Source organism: Buceros rhinoceros, unplaced genomic scaffold (assembly GCF_000710305.1).
Source record: "Buceros rhinoceros silvestris isolate BGI_N320 unplaced genomic scaffold, ASM71030v1 scaffold30491, whole genome shotgun sequence".
Lineage (NCBI taxonomy): Eukaryota > Metazoa > Chordata > Aves > Bucerotiformes > Bucerotidae > Buceros > Buceros rhinoceros.
This window is the reverse complement of record NW_010395347.1, coordinates 1,032-23,112: the sequence shown is the minus strand read 5'-3', so window position 1 is coordinate 23,112 and position 22,081 is coordinate 1,032. Positions and strand designations below refer to the sequence as shown.

Below are 22,081 nucleotides of genomic sequence, written 5' to 3'. Positions count from 1 at the left end.
GGCTGGCAGGAGGCAATCTGCGTTCCCGTCCTGCTCCCCCTCTTCAGGTAAGCAGCTCTTCCGTTGAGTTCCGAACACCAAACTGATTGCCTCTTGGAACAAGAGTGGAAAGCTCAGCACACAGCTGAGACCGCCAGGAGCACCTGTCTCCTTGCACAGACAGGACTGGCCTGCAGCTTTCAGGAACGGAGCTGAAGCTCTCTTTCAAATATGTTGCTAGCAGGTTTCTTTCTAATTGCAGCTCCAGCATCACTCTGGTAGCTCTTGGCTGCCCAAGGGTTGCCTTGAAATTGCTGCAACTTCCAAATACTATCTTTTGTAGAAGGGCCATGCATAATCCAACACATTCCTTTGGGCCTCTCTCCCAATGCATTGTTTTCTTATTATGTGCCATTAGTAAGAATTTAAAATTGACAATAAAAAAAGGGGAGGGGACTAAACTATGAAAGTTTTTAGCAAAATAAAAGGCACCTCTGGTATTCAGTTTCTGTATTTGCACTCTTAAATAAAATTTCCTGCAGAGAAAGCATAACAAAGCCACATAAAATACTGGAACATTTAATGCAGCCTCCACCAATGCAACCATCCACTCAAGCACTGCCCGCTTTTTTTATGTGTACACTCCTGATTAACAAAACTCCATAACTAAAAAACTAGATACACTTTGACACTGACATGTAAAGCTACTCATATAGAGGTGTCTACTTCTTTTCTGTAATAAGCACATTTACAAGCTGGCACTTCTCTGAAACTAATTAAAGACACCACATTGTCACCACATCCATTAGACCAGACAAACAAACAAACACTTCACATGTGACAGAGTGGTAGGTTTGTTCAAAAATGGACAAAGATATCTACTGAAATATGTGAAGATGGAAATGAAAACTGGGTGACTAATTTGAAAAGAGACATTCTGAAAGTTAATGGAGTCTATTAGCTATGAATATTTTAATATTAATATTTTTTCTTATCAGAAGGGTGACATGACTGGAATGCTTTCTTTTTCTCATATCTTCATAGTTTACATTTTATTTGCATATGTTTTATATCTATGTGAAAATTTTGCCAAAAGTACAGACTGCCGTAAATACAGCTCAGCCAAGTGATAACAGGCATGTGGGCTGCAACTATCCTAGAAAACATTTAGCCATGTTTTGCACTCAGAAATATAGCTGCCTTTTTGTGGAGAACTTGAGGGACACTGAAAGGTCTAAAGTGCTATTCACGTTTTACAGAGCCACCATGGCAAGTACCAGCTGGCTTCGAAGAGCAGCTTTACGAGTCCCAGGAAATCAAACACCCATGAGTCCACTGCAGTCAAGACATGCTAGCATCCTGGATCCCCAAACCATAACCACAAGTTTGTTTTGTGAGGTGCCGTGCCACTACCCCATGTTCCTGTACCCTATAAGGGGCCTTGTTAGTGCCTCTCTGTCTCCCCATCCTGCAGGTCCTTGCACTGAAAGATGCATCACGGCTTCATTCAGTTGGCTTCCTGCACATTCTGGAGCTCACAAACGCCCTTGGCCTTGACATACTGGAGGTCCAGTGATACATGCGACCCCACTGCAGCCAAAGTCCTAGGGGGATCAAATGTGATAAACGAGTTACTCTGCTGCCCTGGTATGTATGCAAACAGTTAGTGCATATGGTGAGAACCTGCTTGTGCTGAGCAGGAGCCAGGCAGGGGTATGGAGGCTAAAGTAAAGAAATTAAGTCTAGGAATTGAAAATGTCCAACCAGGCTGAAGTGAGCAATCGTGGAGGAGTTTTGGGGTGCAAAGCCACTCACAATGAGCTTTACTGTTGGTAAAGCCACACGTGCCCAATATTGCCTAAGGGGCAGTATCGAAAATACCAAATCTGGATGCAGACATAGCAATATATATCTGCAATATAATATAGCAATGGGGAAAAGCAGTGAGGTGTGGGATGCTGAGAGGAGCTTGGAGGGGGAAGGAAGATGCAAGGTTAAAATGAGAAAAACTAGAGAGTAAGTTACAAAATCAGGAAGAGAAAAATGGAAGGCGAATCCTCCAGCAGCAGGAGGACAGATGCTGACTTGCGTGCCCCAGCAGCCCACTGGGATGCTGGAGGAAACCTCCTTGGACAACCTGCCATCAGGTCTGTGCCTGTCAGATCTGATGGGGGAGGAAATCGATTTGCACCTCCATATTAACAGGATTGTAATTTGATTGCGATTCCATATTTATGTGTTTCGCTGGACTTAAGACCTATAATTAACAGTTTCATAGTCAAGCCTAATACTCTGCATTAGTAGCGTATACTGATTGCCTAGACCACTGAGGATTTTGCTCTCCTACCCATTCCCTTCTCATGTGATCATTAATCAACAAACATGTTAATCAGTTTCCATCAGCTACCTCTACAGCCTCTAACATGAAGGGGAAGTGTCAGACCTTGGCAGCAGCAATGCTAAAAGCAGATTGAACCCAAAATGTTCCTCAGCCCGCCACTAAGTTGTTCTCTGCCAAAATGGAATGAAGTTAGTCACTACTTATTGCCCAGGCCCTTTGTACTTTGTGTGGTTTTTGTCTGTGCATCTGCCCTTGGCTACTAAAAAAAAAAAAAAAAAAAAAAAAAAAAAAACCCAAATGCCAGAAGGTCCTTCTTTCAGAATCTAGGTCATCAGAAATTATCTTCAAGTACTGCTGTCACAGCAACAGGGCAGAGAGTGCCAGCAGGAGACACAGGGATGCAGGAATAATCTCCAGTGAGGAGGCAGCCTGAGACAGAAGTCTCAGCAAGGACAAACTGCTTCATAACGTTATGGATGAGTGCGGCAGACTAAACTGCCGTTTCATCAGTCGGCCACAATACTGAACGTTTTGGTAGAAACATTGAATTACTGTGTGTATGGGCTGCAGTACTAAATTGCAGTATTCCCTAACCTGTAATTTTTTATGTTGCTGTTTCTACTGAAAACCAAAAGTCTGGCAACCATTAGTGATATTTAACTGAAGCCGGAAAAGACACTCTGTTGTACTATAACAAGACAATATTCTAAATGGAAACAAAGCTGGCATTGAACTTAAAGTTTCACAAATTAGCTTCTGGCTGTTGTACATTTTCAGACATTTTGGTTTGTTGTTATATACAGGTTAGGGATGAAACTTCAGGTGTTTGCCTTTGAGATACCACTGCTTCACAGCACCAAACTTTTACTATGACACTGCCACCCACTTACCCTTGCTTATATCACAGAATTATTTTAATTGAAAAAGACCTTTAAGATCGACTCCAACCATTCACCCTGCACTGCCAGGGTTCCTAAACCACATCCCTAAGCACCAGGTCTACAAGTCTTTCAAACACCTCCAGGGATGGGGACTCCACCACCTCCCTGGGCAGCCTGGTCCAATGCTTCACAACCCTCTCTGTATGGAAATTTCTCTTAATATTCAACCAGACCTTGCCCTGGTGTGACTTGAGGCCTTTTCCTCTTTGTCTCATCACTTATTACTTGGGAGAAAGAGATACAACCTTCTTTCAGGTAGTTGTAGAGAGCAATAAGGTCTCCCCTCAGCCTCCTTTTTCCCAGGCTAAACACTCCCGGTTCCCTCAGCCGTTCCTCACAGGACTTGCTCTCTAAACCCTTCACCAACAATTTTGCCCTTCCCTGGACAGGCTTCATCACCTCAATGTCTACATCCCCCTGTTGTAAGTCTTTGCTTCCTTGCTACACCTAGATGTTTCCACAAAAAGACCTCTTATCCCTCATGTTTCGAGTAAGGGATATGCTGCCATTAATTGTAACATGTGCTAGACCCTATTGATATCATATTCCTGAGATCTAAACTTTTCTCTCTGGGGTTCATATAGTAGAGCACCTCATTTCACTGGTGAATCCAGGGGCAGCTTTAAGCTCTTCACACGTGCTTTCATAGTGGCGTTTATTCAGCCCCTGCTTTTATCTATTGGAGATACTCAGAACTGACCAGACTATGCCAGGAGCGACATCGATGGATGTTGGCCTGGTCTGAGCAGGAGGTTGGACCCACTACGCTCCATAGGTCACTATCCATCTCAGATGGTTCTAAGCAACAGTGACTGCAGCCTGCCTGCTAGACTGCATTGCAGGACAGTTGAGGCTGGCAGGGACCAGGAGCTCTGCCCAGAGCAGGCCTAGATGTGGGGTCAGACGAGGGCTCAGGATATTATCTTGCGGGGGCTATAAACCCTCCAAGGAAGCAGACAGCACCACCCTCCCGCATCTCTGCCCTGCCTGGCTGTCCTCTTGAAGAAAAAGCCTCTCTAGCCCTTTCGGCTTGCTGCCCACCAGCCAGGGCCTTCTCCTCAGCGCTACCACTGGTCTCACTGGCGTGGCTGCCAGGGCTCTGCCTGCCCAGACTAAGTCTGCCTTTTGCTCCTGCTCCAAGTGCAAGGGGCCCCTGCCCTTTTCTCCCACCCTCTGGACGGCTGCCCTGCCCTTGTGAGGATCAATGGATCTCCCACCCAGTCTGGCATCACCTGCTGTCACCTGCAAATATTATGGTGCAGTTGGTCACATTCCCAGGTCACAGATAGAGATGTTAAACAGGACAAGCCACAGAGCAGACCTTGTGGGGCCTGACAAGGCACCAGCCTCCAGGCAGATACAACCCACCACCTTTGAGGCCAACTGCCCAACCAGGTATTTACCCCCCTGGTGGGGCACCCACCCAGATCCTAACATCCAGCTTGGGTGCAATTGTAGGAGAGTGCTGGAAGGCTTGCAGAAGTCAGCCTAAGTGACATCCCTTATCACAGATAGGAATGAGGCTGGTGAAGCATTATTCACTCTTGGTCAAGCTGTGATAACATTAGTTCCCTATCACCTTCTTCTCCCTCATATGGCAAGATATGCTTCAGGAGGATGTGGGCCATGATTTTCCTAGGTATCTGAGTGAAACTGGTCAACCTGCTCTTCCCCAGATTGTCTTTTGGTCCTTCCAGTTGTCAGGAACCTCCTCCATCTACATGACAATAAAGAAAATTGTTCCCTAAAAGAAGGGAATAATTACCAGTTGGCATTCCACGCTATTTAAGTAGGAATTCTCTTTCTGCTGATCTTTGGCTTTGAAAAGTTGCCCTATGCTAATCGAAGGTTAAAACTTCTTGCAGGAAAGCTCTTACTTTACTTAGAACTGAAGTCATTCTTACTCCATGGTCATTGTGAGGACTGTGTCCTTTTTTCATACTTCTGACCTTTAATTGAAGTTCTGTGTCTGAAACCTCTGGACATGCATACAGTGTGGCTTTGAAAAGCGAGATACTGACTTTAACCAAAGTATCACATGAACCTCCTTGTAAGTAAGGTCATGCTGCCATGCAGGTTCGTTGCTACTTTGCTCAAGTAGGAGATGTACCACCACCACGTTCTACACACGTGCAAAAAACAACTCTGCATAATAATGCATATAGTTTATGCCTCTTCACTGTTGAAGAGAGGACAAAGGACGTTCCTTGTAGGCTCTGATTAGTCAATAGAGGTGAGCAGCAGGCCAATGGGAGAGAGTCCTCACAGTTTGGACCACAGATCTGAGAATAGAAAGAAAAATCTTTCTAACGCCTTTTTCCAGTAGAGAATGGAGTGTAGAAGTCCTGGCACTCTGTATAGGTGTATCATCCTAGTGGTCTTGGGGACAAGAACGTTGCAAATATATCCATTTTCACTGGGCTAAAACTGACATTACAATATACTGCTATACAGACCGGGAATATCCCCTGTGGTCCAAACACATAAGACATTCCAGTGGATGTCTTTTTGTGATGCCTTTGTAGGTATTCACAGACCAGCAATCAAGAGGAGGGAAAATGTGCTACTAAAACCGCTCTAAAACACTACTCCTCTTTCAAATCAAACTGGAAGAAATAAACTTCTTCTATTCTTGTAACTGTAAGGAATGAAAATCCTTAAGAAAGGTACTTGCTGACTGCTAAATACAAGTGACCTCCTTAAAACATTTCAGAATTCTCACATATGGAATTAAAACTTTTTAAAAGTAGAGGCCAAATTCTTATTTGAGCACATCAGAGGCATAGCAAGTCACACCGGTCTCAGTTTGAAATGAGCATGTCCTTCACAGAAATGGAGCAACTACGTAACATCTGACTTTCTGTCAATGACAGTCTATGATTCACCATCTCAGCATAATTTTTAATTTACCAAGAATGAAAAAGGTTTCTTCTTTATTTCAAAGGATAAAAGTAAATTATTCTATTATTCAGAACAGAAATTCTATGAAAAAAATCAGCAGTAACTGAGGTAAAAAATTGTGCATGAATTTTATTAGAATACTTTGTTTCCTGAGCAAGATTTACAACACAACATGCAGACGCATTCAATAATTTACTTCACTATACATTCTGCATTGTGACAGTGCACTTGTGACAGCTGTGCAACAAAAGTAGAAAGTGAGAAAATTTCCAGCCTTTAGTAATTTTTAAAAGTGACAGCATCTTCAGTAAACAGAGTTTTACTGTTAGTAGTGTCAATGTTATTAAGTTCCCAGTGCTTACCAAGCTGAAGTGATTAATTTCAGCAGCACTTTTAAAGCTCTTTAGACTTCAGCGCAACTTCTACATTAGAAGTTTCAGCAGTCTTTATTACATTTTCTTCACAATCTTAAACACAAGAGTAAAAACTTAGCACAATCAAGCTCTTTTCTAATAGATAATTGATTAGAACCACAGAAGGAAGTAATAACGGTAGGAAGACAAACAGAATCTCAGCACAAGTAACTTACGTCAGCACAATTCTGACCAGTTCTTTAGATGAAGTGCTGAGCTCACTGCAAGAGTCCTATATACATGTATAGCAAATAAACATGTATAGCTCTACAAAATGTATTTAGTTATTCAACCAGGTAACATCAATCATGTTCAATCACAAAAATGGTGTGCAGCTAGGGCTCAATTCCATGTCTTTCAGAAGCTCTAAATATTTAATTCTGACAAATTTTTGTCTTTTGGCAAATATAAGGGAATTCTGGACATCTAAATAAAGTCCAGTATTCCTTTTAAAGTTTGAATATTGGACATTTCAGGAAAAGTTGTGAATCTAACTTCTGGTAAATTTTATGCCTCGCTGCATGAAAGAGACGATAAAATAAGTTATCTCGAAAACAGAAACCTGTTCACTAAGGAGTGTTACAAACAATTTAAGCAATAAAGCAACCGCGGCTCCTCCAATCACAAACGCAGCTCTCTTGCAATGAATATTGAATTACGAGGATATGTACAAATATATTCCTGTGTTTGTCCAAAAGAGAAGAAATACAAGAACATGCAGTACAGATGTACCATTGATTTCAGTGTAACACACACCAACCATGTGTCAAAACTCAAAAAAAAAAATAAAAAAAAGGGTCAGGATTAACCTGATATCACACCACTCTACACGCTACTGAAGGAAAGGATGAGGCATACAAATAAAAACCTGATTTTATTTTCAAGCAAAGCAAAGCTGGAGATGTGCTAAGATGAACTGAGATTGGCAAGGTTACTGAACAGAATCCATTTAGTAAAATGCTAATCGCATTGCTCCATAGTTTTGCTAATCTCTGAATTAAGGATTATTAAATACATTAATGGCAATGTAAAAAAAAAAGACGAAATCTGTTTTATCTTTTAGTTTGGCTATGGTGTTCTTTGGGAAGGTCTAATACTTTAATCTGAACATTATTGTAACTGATAATGGAAAAACCAACAGCACTTCACAGACAGAACAACTGTCAACTTCTGCTGAATGACACAACTTTTCTGTTTTGTGTTTTTGAAAGAGCTCAATTATGCTGGATCACTGAACACCGCAGGATGGCCCAACAATCTGTGACAAAGTATCCTGGTTGGCACTTACATGCACAAAGCTGCTTAAATGATGACCCAGTTCCCACGTGCAGAGTGAACGGTTTGCAAACAAGAACAGCACTTTTTAGTATATTAAAAATCCCAATCACTTTTAAATGCTCTAAATGAAGGAGCCAGTAATGTTAAAAAAGGAGATGAGGGAAGACATATTTCAGATTTGTACCACATAGATAAGAACAGTACTTTTAAAAACACCTTCAAACTTCTGGAAGCGCCCTATTCTGAAACCTCCATCATTAGAGAGGATGTATGTATTGTTTTCTCTGGAAACACTAAAAATACTGACACAGCAGAACAGGGCAAAACTGATAAACACCTGAAGGAAGTCTCTGGGAAAGAAAATTAAAATGCTTCCCTTTATCGTACACCAACACACGTTAAAATTTATCTACTATGCCCAAATGGCAAAGGAACCTCTGGTAACATTTACCTTTACTGTTAAAAAAAGCACACACAAGAGATGAATTCATTAAAATCATGCTTGTCTAGGTAAGCTGGTATTCCATTCAGCAAGACCCCCTCTTGCTTTGAACAGACTGTAGTGTTACTGTGCCCCTAACACTCCATTCTCAGTCCAGTCAATGATTGTCACAAGTGTGGTGGTCACCCTTGACAGATTTTCGTGCCATGCAAGACTTAGTATTAGATGTTATCAGTGGAGAACTTCAAAACGTCATGAGCATATCACGTTCCTGTACACTAGTGTAAAACGGCCTCCCGAAGATGAAGGAATGCAGACCTGGTTTAATCTTCTCGGCCAAAGCCATTATTATGTTAAGATCGCCCTCTGCTGTTAAGTCGAGATCGATCTTTAAGCTACGAAGAGACTTAAAAGGTTTTTTTCCTTTTTGCCTGCAAGGAAATAAAAAAGGTATGAAAAAGAACAGAGGAAGTTTCTCAAAGCCTGCTTTCTATTAGCTGTTCACTTACGTGTCATCTTCTATGTATTTTATTAAAGTTAAGGCTTTTCTGTGAAGGACTAGCAGAAATTGTGCAAGGAAAGTACTCCTCAGCGACAAGCCAGGCTTCAGATGAAAAATCTGTTAAAAAATTATACCAGAAAATTAAATAGACATGGAAATTCAAGAATCATTTTAAGAATGTGGAATATAAAGAAACATTGCACACACACATAACATCTCTTTAATTATAGCAAAGCAGGCACTTTAACAGCAGATTTGTAGATACACTTAACATTCTTTCTCTGTTTTCTAGCTGCTTAAATGCAGTAAACTGAGCTGGTTTACAATTCTGTTTGGATAAAGTATTGTTTCCCTTTTTAAAGTTATCTGAAAATAACCCAGTCAGGTAGCTTTCTTAATACTGTAACTGTAGGTACTGTTGCACAGCAATAGAAAATGTGCATTGTTTTTCATATGTAAGAAGGCGTTTCAGTATTATAGTAGTAATACAAGTAGTATTATATACACAAGTAGTTTTCTCTCTAGTTATGCAGAGAAGAATCATAGCACTAGTATGAAAAAGAGCTACCAAGCCAACAAATTATTTATTCATGTTAAATTATCTGTTGCTAGGGCTCAAAGTACTGAAGTTTAGTTCTTGTTCTTCGTGCAAAAGCAACCATTACCTGATCCAGGAAGGCTTTTACTAAGGTATCTCGATGTAGGATATCTTGAAAGACGTTTCTGTAGAGGAGAAGCAAACAAACATATGAAGTAGTGCCATGAAGGGACACTAACTGTCCAAGAGTTGAGCACAACAATAGCATGCGGTTTACAGTCTGGCAGAAACTGAAAGTGATGTCAAAATTTTAGTGATCTATAATCCTGAATTTTACAGCAAAGTTTTCAGATGAAATTAACTACACCCAGGAAAGAAGACATTGGGTACTGCCAAATATACTTAGCTCTGTTATATCCCCAATTAATATGGGAAACGAAATAAACATAACATTGTTAGAAGTGTCACAGAACATGAATTTCAGTAATTAATGCAACAAAACTACTGATGGAACTGGTAAATTCCTCCAAAACAAATGCAACTACCAGAGCTGAAGGTGCTTCTTAAAAGCAAAAATACCCTGGTGTACTTTGTTAGAAACTTAACACTTTGTACTACTTTACCCTCTTACCTCAAATCAAGTAACTGAGAGATGCGAGAGAGGAATACGTACAAATCAGGTGTGAAACTCTCATCTGTATGGATAATATGATCTTGAGTGATTTCTTCATCTGAATTAGCTCTCCAGAATGCTGTCAGCTCGGATCTCATATATCGTCGTTGGTTATAGATGTGCTCATGACAAGGGGGCATCTGCTTCACTGTATTGACATCTACATCTATATGTGTAGTAGGATATGGGGCATACATTACTTGACGGAAGGGCAACACAAAGCTTCCTGTTGCATCCTGTTTTAGTGAAAGAAATTATTCTTCTAGTTACTTTGTTTTTTTTAAAAAAAAAGAAACAAAGCTATATTGGAACAAAACAGTATTAAAACATCATGTCTAAATTTTAAATCCTATTTGTTTAGATATGTTTTGTTTGAGAGAGCTCGTGGCTATAGCCTAGCAAAAAGTACTTCATACTGGATGATTCCCTTAATATAGCAGTGAAAACACGTTCTGAGGTAACTTATGTGTTATGGTATTGCATCATCTGGTTTGTGAGTCCATTAGTATCACAATATTATATTTATCTAGAGCAAGAAGAGTTATTTCTCACCCATTACTACAGCCCTTTTAAAATGGAAACTGTAGGACTGATGGGACTTTTTTTTTCATGTTTTGGTACAACACAAAAATTCAATGCCTTTTGGGGATTCTAGCCCCAAGTAGGCAAAAGAGTATTACTCTTTATGTACCTCAAAATACAGGAACAATTCTCAAGAAACAGTTGTGTCAGAGAAAAGATTGATTCGGAATTTTAACGTGCAAACAGCTCCAAGGAAAGCTATAGCACCAAATCAGGGAAGAGGACATATTTCTTTGAATGTGAATGTGCGTATGCATGTACGTATTGGGTGCACAGACACAGGTAGACATTGAAGAATGTCCTTAAACTACAGAAGAACAGAACTTTCCTAAGCGCACTTACTTTGAGTAAGCCTTGAACAAAAAGTCCTGACTCATATTTGAAAGAGGACTCATTTCTACATAGTCTGGAACACTTCCGTTCTGATGGCGTAAGAAACAGACACAATGTTCTCACAATCTGCATTAAAGAGAACAGTTTTGAAAAACATGAAAATGTGAGGAATGAACCAATCTTCAAATGCAATTTCTGACTAGAATGTATGAGGCATTTCTAATGATGAACAAAAGAGTTCATGCTTATCAGAAAATCCAAAACTTTACCTAGGTCACAGTACAATGACATTAAGCCGTATTACTCTAACTTCTTGTCAAATGAAGACAAAGTCCAACACTTTTTGTCAAAGTTTGTGTTTTAGCTGACTATATAGAACAAATCACTTTTGCTTTCTGCTGCCTCTTCCTGTTACATAAACATGAGTTACTGTAGTTACATTCCATCCTTTCAAGCCACTTATTTTATTCATTCCATATTGAAACAGGAAGTATTGTCTCCAGTCAGGCACAGTCAATTGCCTAAGTAAGTAACCACACTTATTTCCTCAGTAATTTCCTCAAACTCTCCATTAAAAGCAGCAAGGGTACTTCATTATCCATTTTCAAACTCGTGTGCTGCAACAGCTACAGTTAACCATCTCTATAAACAAACACATATTCCATGCTGTTAATCTTTGAGTATTAACCTGTGGTGTCCTATCAGTGTCTGCAAGGTGTTTGAGAAGGCTCTATCCTTGCACAGTGTGTTTACGCAGTCCAATTAAAACCCAATTTCTGACTAATGGTTTTTGACAATTCAGAAAGAGGCAGTACATGGTTTTTTACCTCAAGGAAAGCTAAATACGCCAAAAAGAAAGCAATTAGTTCAGAACAGTTGCACCGTGACACAAAGGGCACACAGCTGATAAGAACCTGTGTATAATTTATGAAATTTACGCTGGATGTATCTAGGGACTCACATTCTTCTAAAAACGACTCTTTTTCTCCTATAGTGTCTAGCTTATCAATACATTATTTTACATACTCATAACCATTTAGAACTTAGGGCCGTTTAATCAATTATTTCATGAACTATAAACTTTAAGCTTTTTACAAGCACTTAAACCTTTAACATTTTCTCTACTATGCAAATCTTACATTCCTGAAACAATACGTATTAACTGTGGTTAGCTGATTTCAGCTAACAATGGAGAATTTTCTTTTCTCTGGTTCCACTCTTGCTTGTGATTATTTTTGAGTATCAGCATTTATTGTTCAACGATGAGAGGTGTTTTACCATCACTACAAATACACATGAACAATGCGTTTTCCTCCCCACCAATTTTCATAAAGCATCAGAAGCTACTTATTTCAAAACACAGGTTTACTGAAAGTGCCCTTTTTAAAAAGTGAATTTTTTAAAAAGAGGAGTATTATATTGCACTGCAGCAGGAAGCCCTACATACTACAAAATACGTAACATATAATATGTATAGCCTATGTATTCAGCAGGCCCAGTGCTCTTAGTTTTTATTTCACATTGAAGATATATTCACACATGTATCAAAAATGACACCTACTTTGAGAATTAAAATGCATTTTTCCACAAAGGAAAGTTTCAGTCTTGCAAAGTAAACCAGAGCTCAATTAGTACATCAAAATTAAAACATAATCAGACAGAAAAGCCCAATATAAAAACACATTCCCTGTCAGAAAATAATGTTATCTGAATATACTACTTCTCCACATACACCTCTTGTAGAACCTTTGTCATGGTCTCAGGACATGGGGCTACTCTTACTGCATGGCTCACAGGCCCCAATGTAAATTGAAAACTTAAAATGATACATAGCTACACAGAACCTTACCCTCCCAGCAGCACGGGTATACATACTCATGAAGAGCAGAGGCACCTAGTACCTGAAGGCTCTAAGATTGTACACTTCATGAACCCCTTTTTTCATTCCCAGTTTCAGAGATATACTGAATCAAAAAAGTTTATTAAACGACTTGAATGTGAATGTAGAGAGGCAATTGATATAGTGAAATACATCTCCTCACAAAGAAAGCATCATTTGTCTCTGAATATCCTAACTGAAGATTAACTTCAGTGTTTTTATTAGAAGGGTTGGAGTAACACCCTAATTCAATGCAAGTCAAAGGGAAATCTCTGAACAAAATACTGATACATTGCAATACGCTAAAAAGAAATATGCTTTAAGAAATATTTCAATAGACAGTGAACACCAATGTATCTCTTCCAGGAATTGCTTTCAATTTAACTGAAACTAGCATTTTGCTATAATCAAAAAAGCTGTATACAAAAAAAAGTACTTAGAGAGTCCTGCACAAGGAAAACACCCTCATTTGATTTTTCCTTCAAAGACTGAGTAAGCTTAAAATAAGCATAAAAAACCTCTCTATTTACACCAAAATTAGAGAAAAAGCAGTACAGGTGATAGATTCATATTGGATCAAATGAAGTATCTCATAACAAACACTAAAGAGTTAAAAATAATAACAGCATGGGAAAAAATGCCTGCCACAAAAAAAATAACTGTTTTCCGGTTCTGAAATGACAGCTTCCAAGAGTGACTTATTTTCCCTCCCAAACAGACCATAATGATGTATATACTCTTCACCATTAAGAGGTACAGCTAATGCTGCTTCTTGTTTCTAGACCTGGAAGCTCTTAAACACTATCTTTACTGAGGTGTGTTTTCTTATTACAGGACTTAGTTTTAGGGGTTTATAGCTGTACTTTGCCTCCTTCTGGTTCTTCTGGGAAGCTGAGTCAAACTTAAGACCCACCAGCTAAACAGTACGCTTATTTACCAATTAAGTTTTAAACAGATTGAAGAAGAAGTCAACAAAAACACAACTACAACAAAAAAAATGCTGGAATTGCCAGAATGGTTTATGGTCCTAGTAAGCTTGCCTATTTCAATGCTTGTGTGTGACTATAGACTCCACAGCTCTGAGGTTCCCTGAAACAAGCAGTTAATGATGCAGAAGTACATCTACTCCCAAGCATAAGAGAAATTATGCAGATGCTAATTTCATAGATGACACCCACTGACATAGCTGAACTGGGCAAGCCAGTTCAGACTTCTTCCATTTGTGTATTTTAGCTAACAAACCTAATTTTAAGTTTGACTCATTTACATTCATTCATTCATTCATTCATTCACAGTATCAGTTAAATTAAATGCATTGGTTTTCTTATAGTTGACAGAATACAACCAATAAGGCAATTTTCAGGCAGAGTTATCAACTGCTACACCAATCACCTGAAGTAAGATAACCAAAAAACAGCACTCCTTCCCTCTTCAACCTCAAGTTTGTTTATAGATAAACCTTGTTCCAAATAACACACTAACACTCCTAATAATCAGCGTTTAAGTTTGGTTTATTAGAAAGTGCATTACCTTATTAACTTTTTCTGCGCTGCTTCCTACTACTACAGAACAACCGCAAGTCTGCAGGTGTGAACTAATTGCACTGCAAATAAAACCAAATATAGATTAATAGTTAATAATTTAACATGTTAATAATTTAAATGTTAATAATATAACATTTAATCAGACTTTTCAAATAAAACAATTATCATCTTCACCAGAAGAATGCAGTGTACCTAGTATAAATACAGGCCCATATCTATAGGACCTTGCATAGTTGTGCAAGTAAAGCTGGGCAGTACAGACATTTTCATTTTGATGAATAAAACCACTGGCAATCAGAACCTCCAAACACCAGCTACAATGCAAAGAAAACCTGTCTGCTGCTACCATCTAACTGTATTACAGCATCTGTACAAAATCATTAAAGTAACATAAGAGATATTAATAATTAAATATTTTAAAGCATCTTGACAGAAGACCTATTCCATGGTTGTCCTCATTTTCTGAACTGTGGATCAGAAGCCAGTTCTGGGAGTCTTGGCAGATGAACTGCTCTTGGTAACTGCATGGGCAAGAGTTGAGTGAGCTTGAGCGCCTCAAGATACACTCACGCATGTTGGAAACTGAGTGATCTTGTCTTGTGAGTTGCTAGCAGCACAGACCTGATTTAGTTTATCTCAAGTTTGGAGGCTGCAGTAAATGTACTTGGGCTAACCTCTATAACTCTCAATTTGTCCTTAAGAAACTTTTGCTGAGGTTTCTTATCCTCCTTTTCCTTTTCCCCCTGCACTTTCTCAAATCAACACTCAGCCTACAGCTTCAAAAAGTCTAGATATCCTAGAAAATCTAGCTACTATTAATTTTTTTTCCCAACATCTGTGAATACTCGGAAGTACAACTATGCTTACTGAATGATGTTGTATGTGATTAACCTGTTCTAATAAACACCCCTAACTGGTAAGGACTAGAATAGCTACACTCAGATTCGGAAATCCTATAGGTGTACTTTATAGTGGACCTGCTACTATTTATGTTATAAAGTATATAAAGTATAATATAGACTTAAATTTACAGCCATCTGAATAGTTACGAATTGTTCCTTTGAGGCAGAAATCCATGTTTAGTTTCATGTAAAGTTAACTAAGAAAGCATAACTGCTTATTTTAGAGGTTGATATGGTAGTTTAAATAGTTTAATCCAATTTTTATTCAATGGCATGTATAAATCCATACAACACTATACTTAAGATCTGAAATACGAGCCTAGATGAGCTGATAAGCTCACTCTTTTCAGGACAGTATTTCCAGGGAGAAGAAGTAGCAAGAAGAGATAACTGAAACCCTGCAGTCTACCACTTGCCCAATAAAACTCCATTTGGTATGAGAATAACTAATCATTGTACGATCAATAGCTCTAGCCGTTTACGATAATCCATTCCACGATCATTATTTCCCAAATTCTCTACAGAACTAAATACTACATTATTGTGAAGAATGAGTTAATTTAACACATGAATTTCTGTAGTACTGAAAGCATATGTGACACTGTGTAAATAGATGGCACTAAGCACTACATAAATGAATGCAGTTACACCAGAGGTGTTCTGAAAGGTACCAGAATATCAATAAAAATCTATGAAATATGCTTTCCTACAGGAAGAAACCAAGTTGCTTTCAAGTGCAATTACTTCCACTTATACATTAAAAACAGAAGAAAAAATGAGGAATGCACAATGTAATAATAAGCATTCCATATGCCAATCCATTAATGACTTTAATTCACACATATTAATGCACTAAACACAATGTAGGTTTTTCAGTATTTCATAAAAATGTAAGACTTCAACTTATATCCTCATAAAATTACATGGAAGTATCAAAGAAGAATTATCTTTGATAGGAATTCTATTATCAAGCAAATGACTCTGCGACAACACAGTCTACAGAGATGCAGCTATTAGCACAGAGCCATTCTTCTAAAAAGACAGCAACCACTACAGCACTTTACAGACAAAAATCTCAGAAACCCCAGTACATGTCATCCTCCCACCTCCCACGAAGAAAACTAATCTAATATACGTTCACATGCACATACAGACAGAGAAATATATACACATATACACACACAAGTTTAAACCTATTTTACCACAGCATAAATCAAAACTGAAATTCATACTTGAGGAGAAAGCCTTCATGGCAACTATCCCCAATGTCATCATCATTTAGCACTGTGTCACTTATCTGAAATGCAAGTAATTATAAACAAAGGTTAGACAAGGACCTGCAACAACTTCCAATTAATTGATTTTTATTTTTTAATGATAGGCGGGACGGTTTGGGGACTATTTCAATTAAGTTGTAACACTTCCTAAAAAAGCAAAACTTTAACAAACCCTTCAGACTTCAGCCAAAGCATTTTGAAAATGATAAAGTCACTCAATTGAGTTATTAATCTACCATTCATCAATTAAACGTTCTTCACTCATCACCAGTGAGATTCCTCCTCATGTTTTTTTTCTATAATCTTGTCCAGAATAGTTTAAATTAGTGCATGTGAGGTCACTCATATTTCTTCCATAAGAACACTAAACCACAATGAAACAGGTATCAACATTAAAACCATTTACTTCCACCTTCATTTTGTTTTGCATTCAGTAGCCTTTCCACTCCATTGGGTTGCCACAACTGTATCATTGTATGCAGTCAATTTTGCCAAGGGTTGACCATAAAACCCACTGGTAGTAGTGTTGTATTTACCAAAAGAAAAGTTACATTAAAACATTCCCCACACCACTTAGAAGAACTCGATGTGAAACTACTGATGTGTACAAGAATTTATGACAAGAATTTACGTGGGGTTTTGTCTGCCAAGAGAGTACCAAACCAGAATGCCAAAGCCACTTCCTTGGTTCAGAAGAAGAGAGTGAAGAAAACAAGGACTTACATCTATTTCCTCTGGAACACTGTGTGATTTCATAGATGAGAGGAGTTCCATTACAGGAATGACTTCTCCTGTCAGCATTGGAATGATGCTCTGGCCCTGCGCAATAAATAAAATGCTTCAAGAAAAAACACATTGTGCAGTATTAGAAGTTACTGCTAATGAACTTGCAATATTACATACAAAACGTCTTTAACTTCCTATTGTTTGGAAGTGTAGTACGAGTGGAAGTTGATGCATAGACTTCTTGGGCTTTGCTCATCAATAACTATGAACTGGAAACACATTTTGCTGTTCAACATCGCATCTAAAAATGTATTTCCAGGGTCCTATGCTAATTCTCACAATCAGTTTGGTTGGCCTAGACAAGCAGTATTTGGAGCAAGTTAATTTGATCATACCATACTACATGCAATTACTGTTAAGCATGTAAGAACCAAGTCTGATGACAGAAATGACAGAAAACCAAAACCAGACATATTAATCATCAACATACAAAATTACTTATCTGATTTATCTATCACAGGAAACTTCAGCCATAATTTCATATTTACAGTTTTAGAAATTCTTTTCAGTCTTATCGCTTAGGTCTTCAACCACATCCCAACATGACAGACTCTGTATGTCTGTGTAACTCAAAAAGGTAACGACCTAGTGAAAACCATCCTTGACAAGAGAAGACCATGAATCTATGGAAGCTACTACCTTTACAGAGCTTCAAGTTCAAGTAAATGACTTTCCTTTTCTGAAAGGTAATATTCTTCATAGATTTCCATTTTACCCATAAAGTGATGAAATATAGTTTCCTTCAATTTCCTTCAATGTTCACAGCTTCCATCATCTTATCTTCAGAAACTTTGCCTCCTGTGCATGGCAGGTCATTAGCCACTCCAAAGTATCTTCCTGGATCCCCAAATAGGAAGCAGCACCAACTTCTACAGTCACCAGATGCAGTCAAGTAGTGCTGTCATGGTGTGCCATATGCACAAATCAGATGGACCTTACCTGATCCTCCATTCTCTCCGTGCCTTCCAAGACAATCTTCTGGAAATGTTCTTGCCTCTCCTGAGCAAGAGAAGCAGTTAAATATAAGCTCTCTGGTATTTGTTTATATATGTATGCACACAACAGTCAAATGGTACAGTTTCTTCCCTGCAGAGTCATGCTTGTTAGATTCAAATTTTGATGTTCAAGTCTTTTTTCTTTCACAGAGTTGACATTAGCAGGAAATAATGTCATTTTAAACAGATCAATGCTCCCTGCTCTGCCACCCACCAAACCTCTCACATGCTTGGGCAGGAGCAGCAGGAAAGGGAGGATGTGATGACAATGACAAAATGTTAAGTGTCTTCATTAAAGATCAAGAAAATGCTAAATGATCAGATAGTGGTGCAGAATTCCAATTTACGTATGGATTTTTATTTTAAAATGGGTAAGGTTCAGACTGATGGTTCCTGCTGCGGCAAGAGAAAAATAGTATCTCCAGAACAAGGAAAATTACTTCTTTGGGGAGAGTAAGAAAAATAGGACTTTTTTTTTTTGTTGTTCTCCACACCTTGGGACACTGACAAGACTTCACAACATTGTTTGATAACTAAGTACAGGAGACATGAACCTTCAAAATACACAAAACACTATGTACAAGAGACTGTACAAAGTTCTCAAAACAGGCTCATCAGCAGCTGAGTAGCAAACTGCACTCAAAATGCAATTTACAATGGAATTGAATTATTATTCACAAAGAGAATTTGGCATTAATCACTGGAACAGTCAATACAATACGCAAAAAATGGAAGATGCTGTGAGAACTAATTACATATTTTGCTAGATGCTGACAGGTTATTGCATTTTGATTGGTTAGTCATTAGTTTCCTGTGACTGAACTGCTTAAAATTGTTCAGCTCTAAGTAGGAAGGGATTTGACATAATTTCTTCTGAGCAGATGAACAGGGAGCAAGCTACAGTGCCTCGCCCTAAAACAGTAATAAAACTCGTCTAACCATCTAAAAGAAGCATTTGTGAAAAACAATACTGGAATGAAGCAGATTCCTTCATCCTTGAGCTCAGGTTGGGGAAGTAAGACATCCTTGACAATGAAGATCCTTTACTTTGAAAGAAGTCAGTCTTCATGAAGATATGGCTGAACAAATGGTGTAAGCTACTTCTTTTCAGAAATATAACTGCTCAAATTTATTAGACAACCACCTGGAACATAAAACTGTCAATAAAAGTGTTTTCTAATCCCACAGATGACTTGGAGTTGCTTGTCTTTCTTTGCCAGTTTGAACATTGTTCCATGTTTCTCCTAGTCCTTGACTTCAGAAGGTTTCTTCTCTTCTAATATCTAGCTGGAACTGTTGTCCAGAACTCAGGGGAGCTGATAACAACAACCATCAGAAATTCCAGAACAGATACATAGTTTCTTTCGGATATGATGTCAACATTTTTTGTTCTGTTGTGGCTGTAATTGCTGAACAGTATCAAAATGCAAACTACAAAATAAGCCTGTTTTAATTCAATATTACAATTCTACAACTCATGCCTAAATTTTAATCTACATTTTCAAAACAGTCTTCCCTCATCTAGGTAAGGCTGCAGAACTAATGGTGTATGCAGGGACCTTTGGTCTTCCTCAAAAAAAAAAAAATAGACAAAACAATAAATGTCTGTTTCAGCATGTATCACTGTCTCAGCTAACCCAGTTGGCCTAGCTGCTTCAAGAACATCTGAAAAAGAACAAAGCACTTAATGACTAATTTCTGAGGAAACTAGTAGAAAACTTTTTTTTTTAATTATTTTTGGTCATTTTCAATGCCACTTGAAGGCTATTTCAGCTGGAAACATACAGATATGGATCAATGTCCAAAAAGAGAGAAGACATGCTATTGTTAAGAATGATGGAAAATTCTTATTTGACTGCTCACATTAGAAGTCAACACAGAGGACACTAAATGACAGAGAAACAATGTCATCAAGAACATGACAGAGCATTCACTTACATCAAAAGCACCAACACCCAGCAGGCTTTCAGAAGACCAGATTAGGAATGAAATAATTGTGTTTCTACTATACTGAAAATGAACTTTATGTCATACCCTTCCTCCGAAAAATAAACCCCAGAAGTATCAAAAGCCAATGCGATGGGAAACACTGCCAGCCGCCATCTGGCAATACAGGAAAAAAATCAATGGAGTTTGTTCATGTAGTAAAAAGGAAACACCACCACAAAAATTAACATCAGCTTATTATTTCTGCCATCTTAAATTAGTTCAGATAAGAGCACTAAAAAAAGGGAAGTTTTAAGCACGTTGAGCAGAGTTCTCAAAACAGAAGAGGAACAAAAACTTGACCAGACATACAGGGATCAGCATAAACATTACATCTGATATGCAATCTAGAGCTCTAAGACAACTTGTACTCCATGAAGATGACAGAGATTTTAATTATTAGAATGTTATTCATTTTAAACAAAAATACATAATTATTTTCACTTAATAAATAAATATGCATAACGTCCCCAAAGATAAGAGTTGCAATTCTTCAGAAAAATACGGTGTGTCTTCCCTTTTGAATTTCAAAAGCAGAAATATTTGGCCTAAAGTTGACGTATTCCCATGGTTCTCCCATTAGTTTTACACAATTTAATACCTGCCAAACTGCTCATTGATACTCTTCTCTTGAAGAATAAAAGTGTAACAGCAATGACAACATTAACTGCATCAGTTCCCTTTCTGGAGCTCACCAGTGAAAACAATGATTTGAAACACAGTAAATTTACAATTCTACCTAGTTAAATACACTAATTGACAGAGTTAAAAGCAACAATTCGTATCAAATTCAGAAGGATGAAAACCTAAACAAGATACCTTTTTCACCTAGATAGCATGGTTACAGGATAAATCACATGGCTAAAAACCCCAGCCTTTACCTTGCTGACGCATTGGTAACCTTTTACCTCCAAAATTACATACTTGTAGAGAGGTCAGCCTCCTCTCTGTTTTTGTGTCTGGATTGCTACATAGCAGTGTCACCGCATCTTAATTATGGGTTTTGCTCAGGACAACATGGACAGCTGGTTTTAGTAAGGAACAATAAACGTACCTTATGCATCCATATTCTTCCTTTCCTTATAATATGTGTTAACCTATCCACGCACACTCTGTGAAGCGGCAGGTAGAAGCTAAGTTCACTTTGTGGAAGTATAATGGACAGTCCATACGTGCTTCTGTCTCCATTCCAGTTTCCATCAAAGATTAACGACACAATGATTACCCTTTTTTCTGCCAAGACAAAGAACTTCACATCTATAGCACCGCTTTCTGCGTTCCGAAGTATTTCTCCATTCAGGGTGTGGTTAGCAAGAAAAGTTATTTCACCATCACTAAGAAGTACCTGTTCTGTCTTTGGAGCCCAGATATGCCGCACACGAGGGCCAAGAATGTTGTCCCAGTAAGCAAAAGTGGCAGCTAATAATGGTGACTCTCCATTCAAAGAGATCTCTGTTTTAGCAACTGCAGGGGACGGTGGCGGACAGAGAGCTGACATGCCTGCTTCCTCTCCCGTGTGTAACTGAAATGCTTACATTATCTAAAAAAAAAAGCTTTCATAGGAAAAAAAAATTAGAGCAGCACTCATTATTATCTCATTTTCTTTTGTTTCCAAATAAGACTTTGAGAGACAGCCTGACTTCTACACCCGACATTTATTTCATGGCAGGCCTCAGTCAAGAAGGAAATGTACATGCGTGCCTTCCATGCAGCAAAGTGATATGCTTTACAAACCTTAGTCAGTCATACCTCAGCTGCTCTTTACTCACTATACAACGTTATGTGTAAG

General features: G+C 38.4%; 1 protein-coding gene across 1 annotated transcript; it reads right to left on the bottom strand.

The window, feature by feature from the left end:
- Positions 1-8,539: 8,539 nt before the first annotated feature.
- LOC104501680 (chromosome unknown open reading frame, human C9orf72) lies at positions 8,540-21,834 on the bottom strand. The gene is made up of 10 exons (XM_010145530.1): positions 21,347-21,834; positions 18,251-18,310; positions 17,249-17,344; positions 16,481-16,545; positions 14,333-14,405; positions 10,933-11,049; positions 10,009-10,244; positions 9,463-9,520; positions 8,805-8,914; positions 8,540-8,726 (listed from the first exon to the last, which is right to left on the bottom strand). Exons 1-10 carry the CDS (start codon positions 21,788-21,790, stop codon positions 8,540-8,542), a joined length of 1,446 nt encoding a protein of 481 aa, XP_010143832.1. The 5' UTR covers positions 21,791-21,834.
- Between the last annotated feature and the right edge of the window lie 247 nt (positions 21,835-22,081).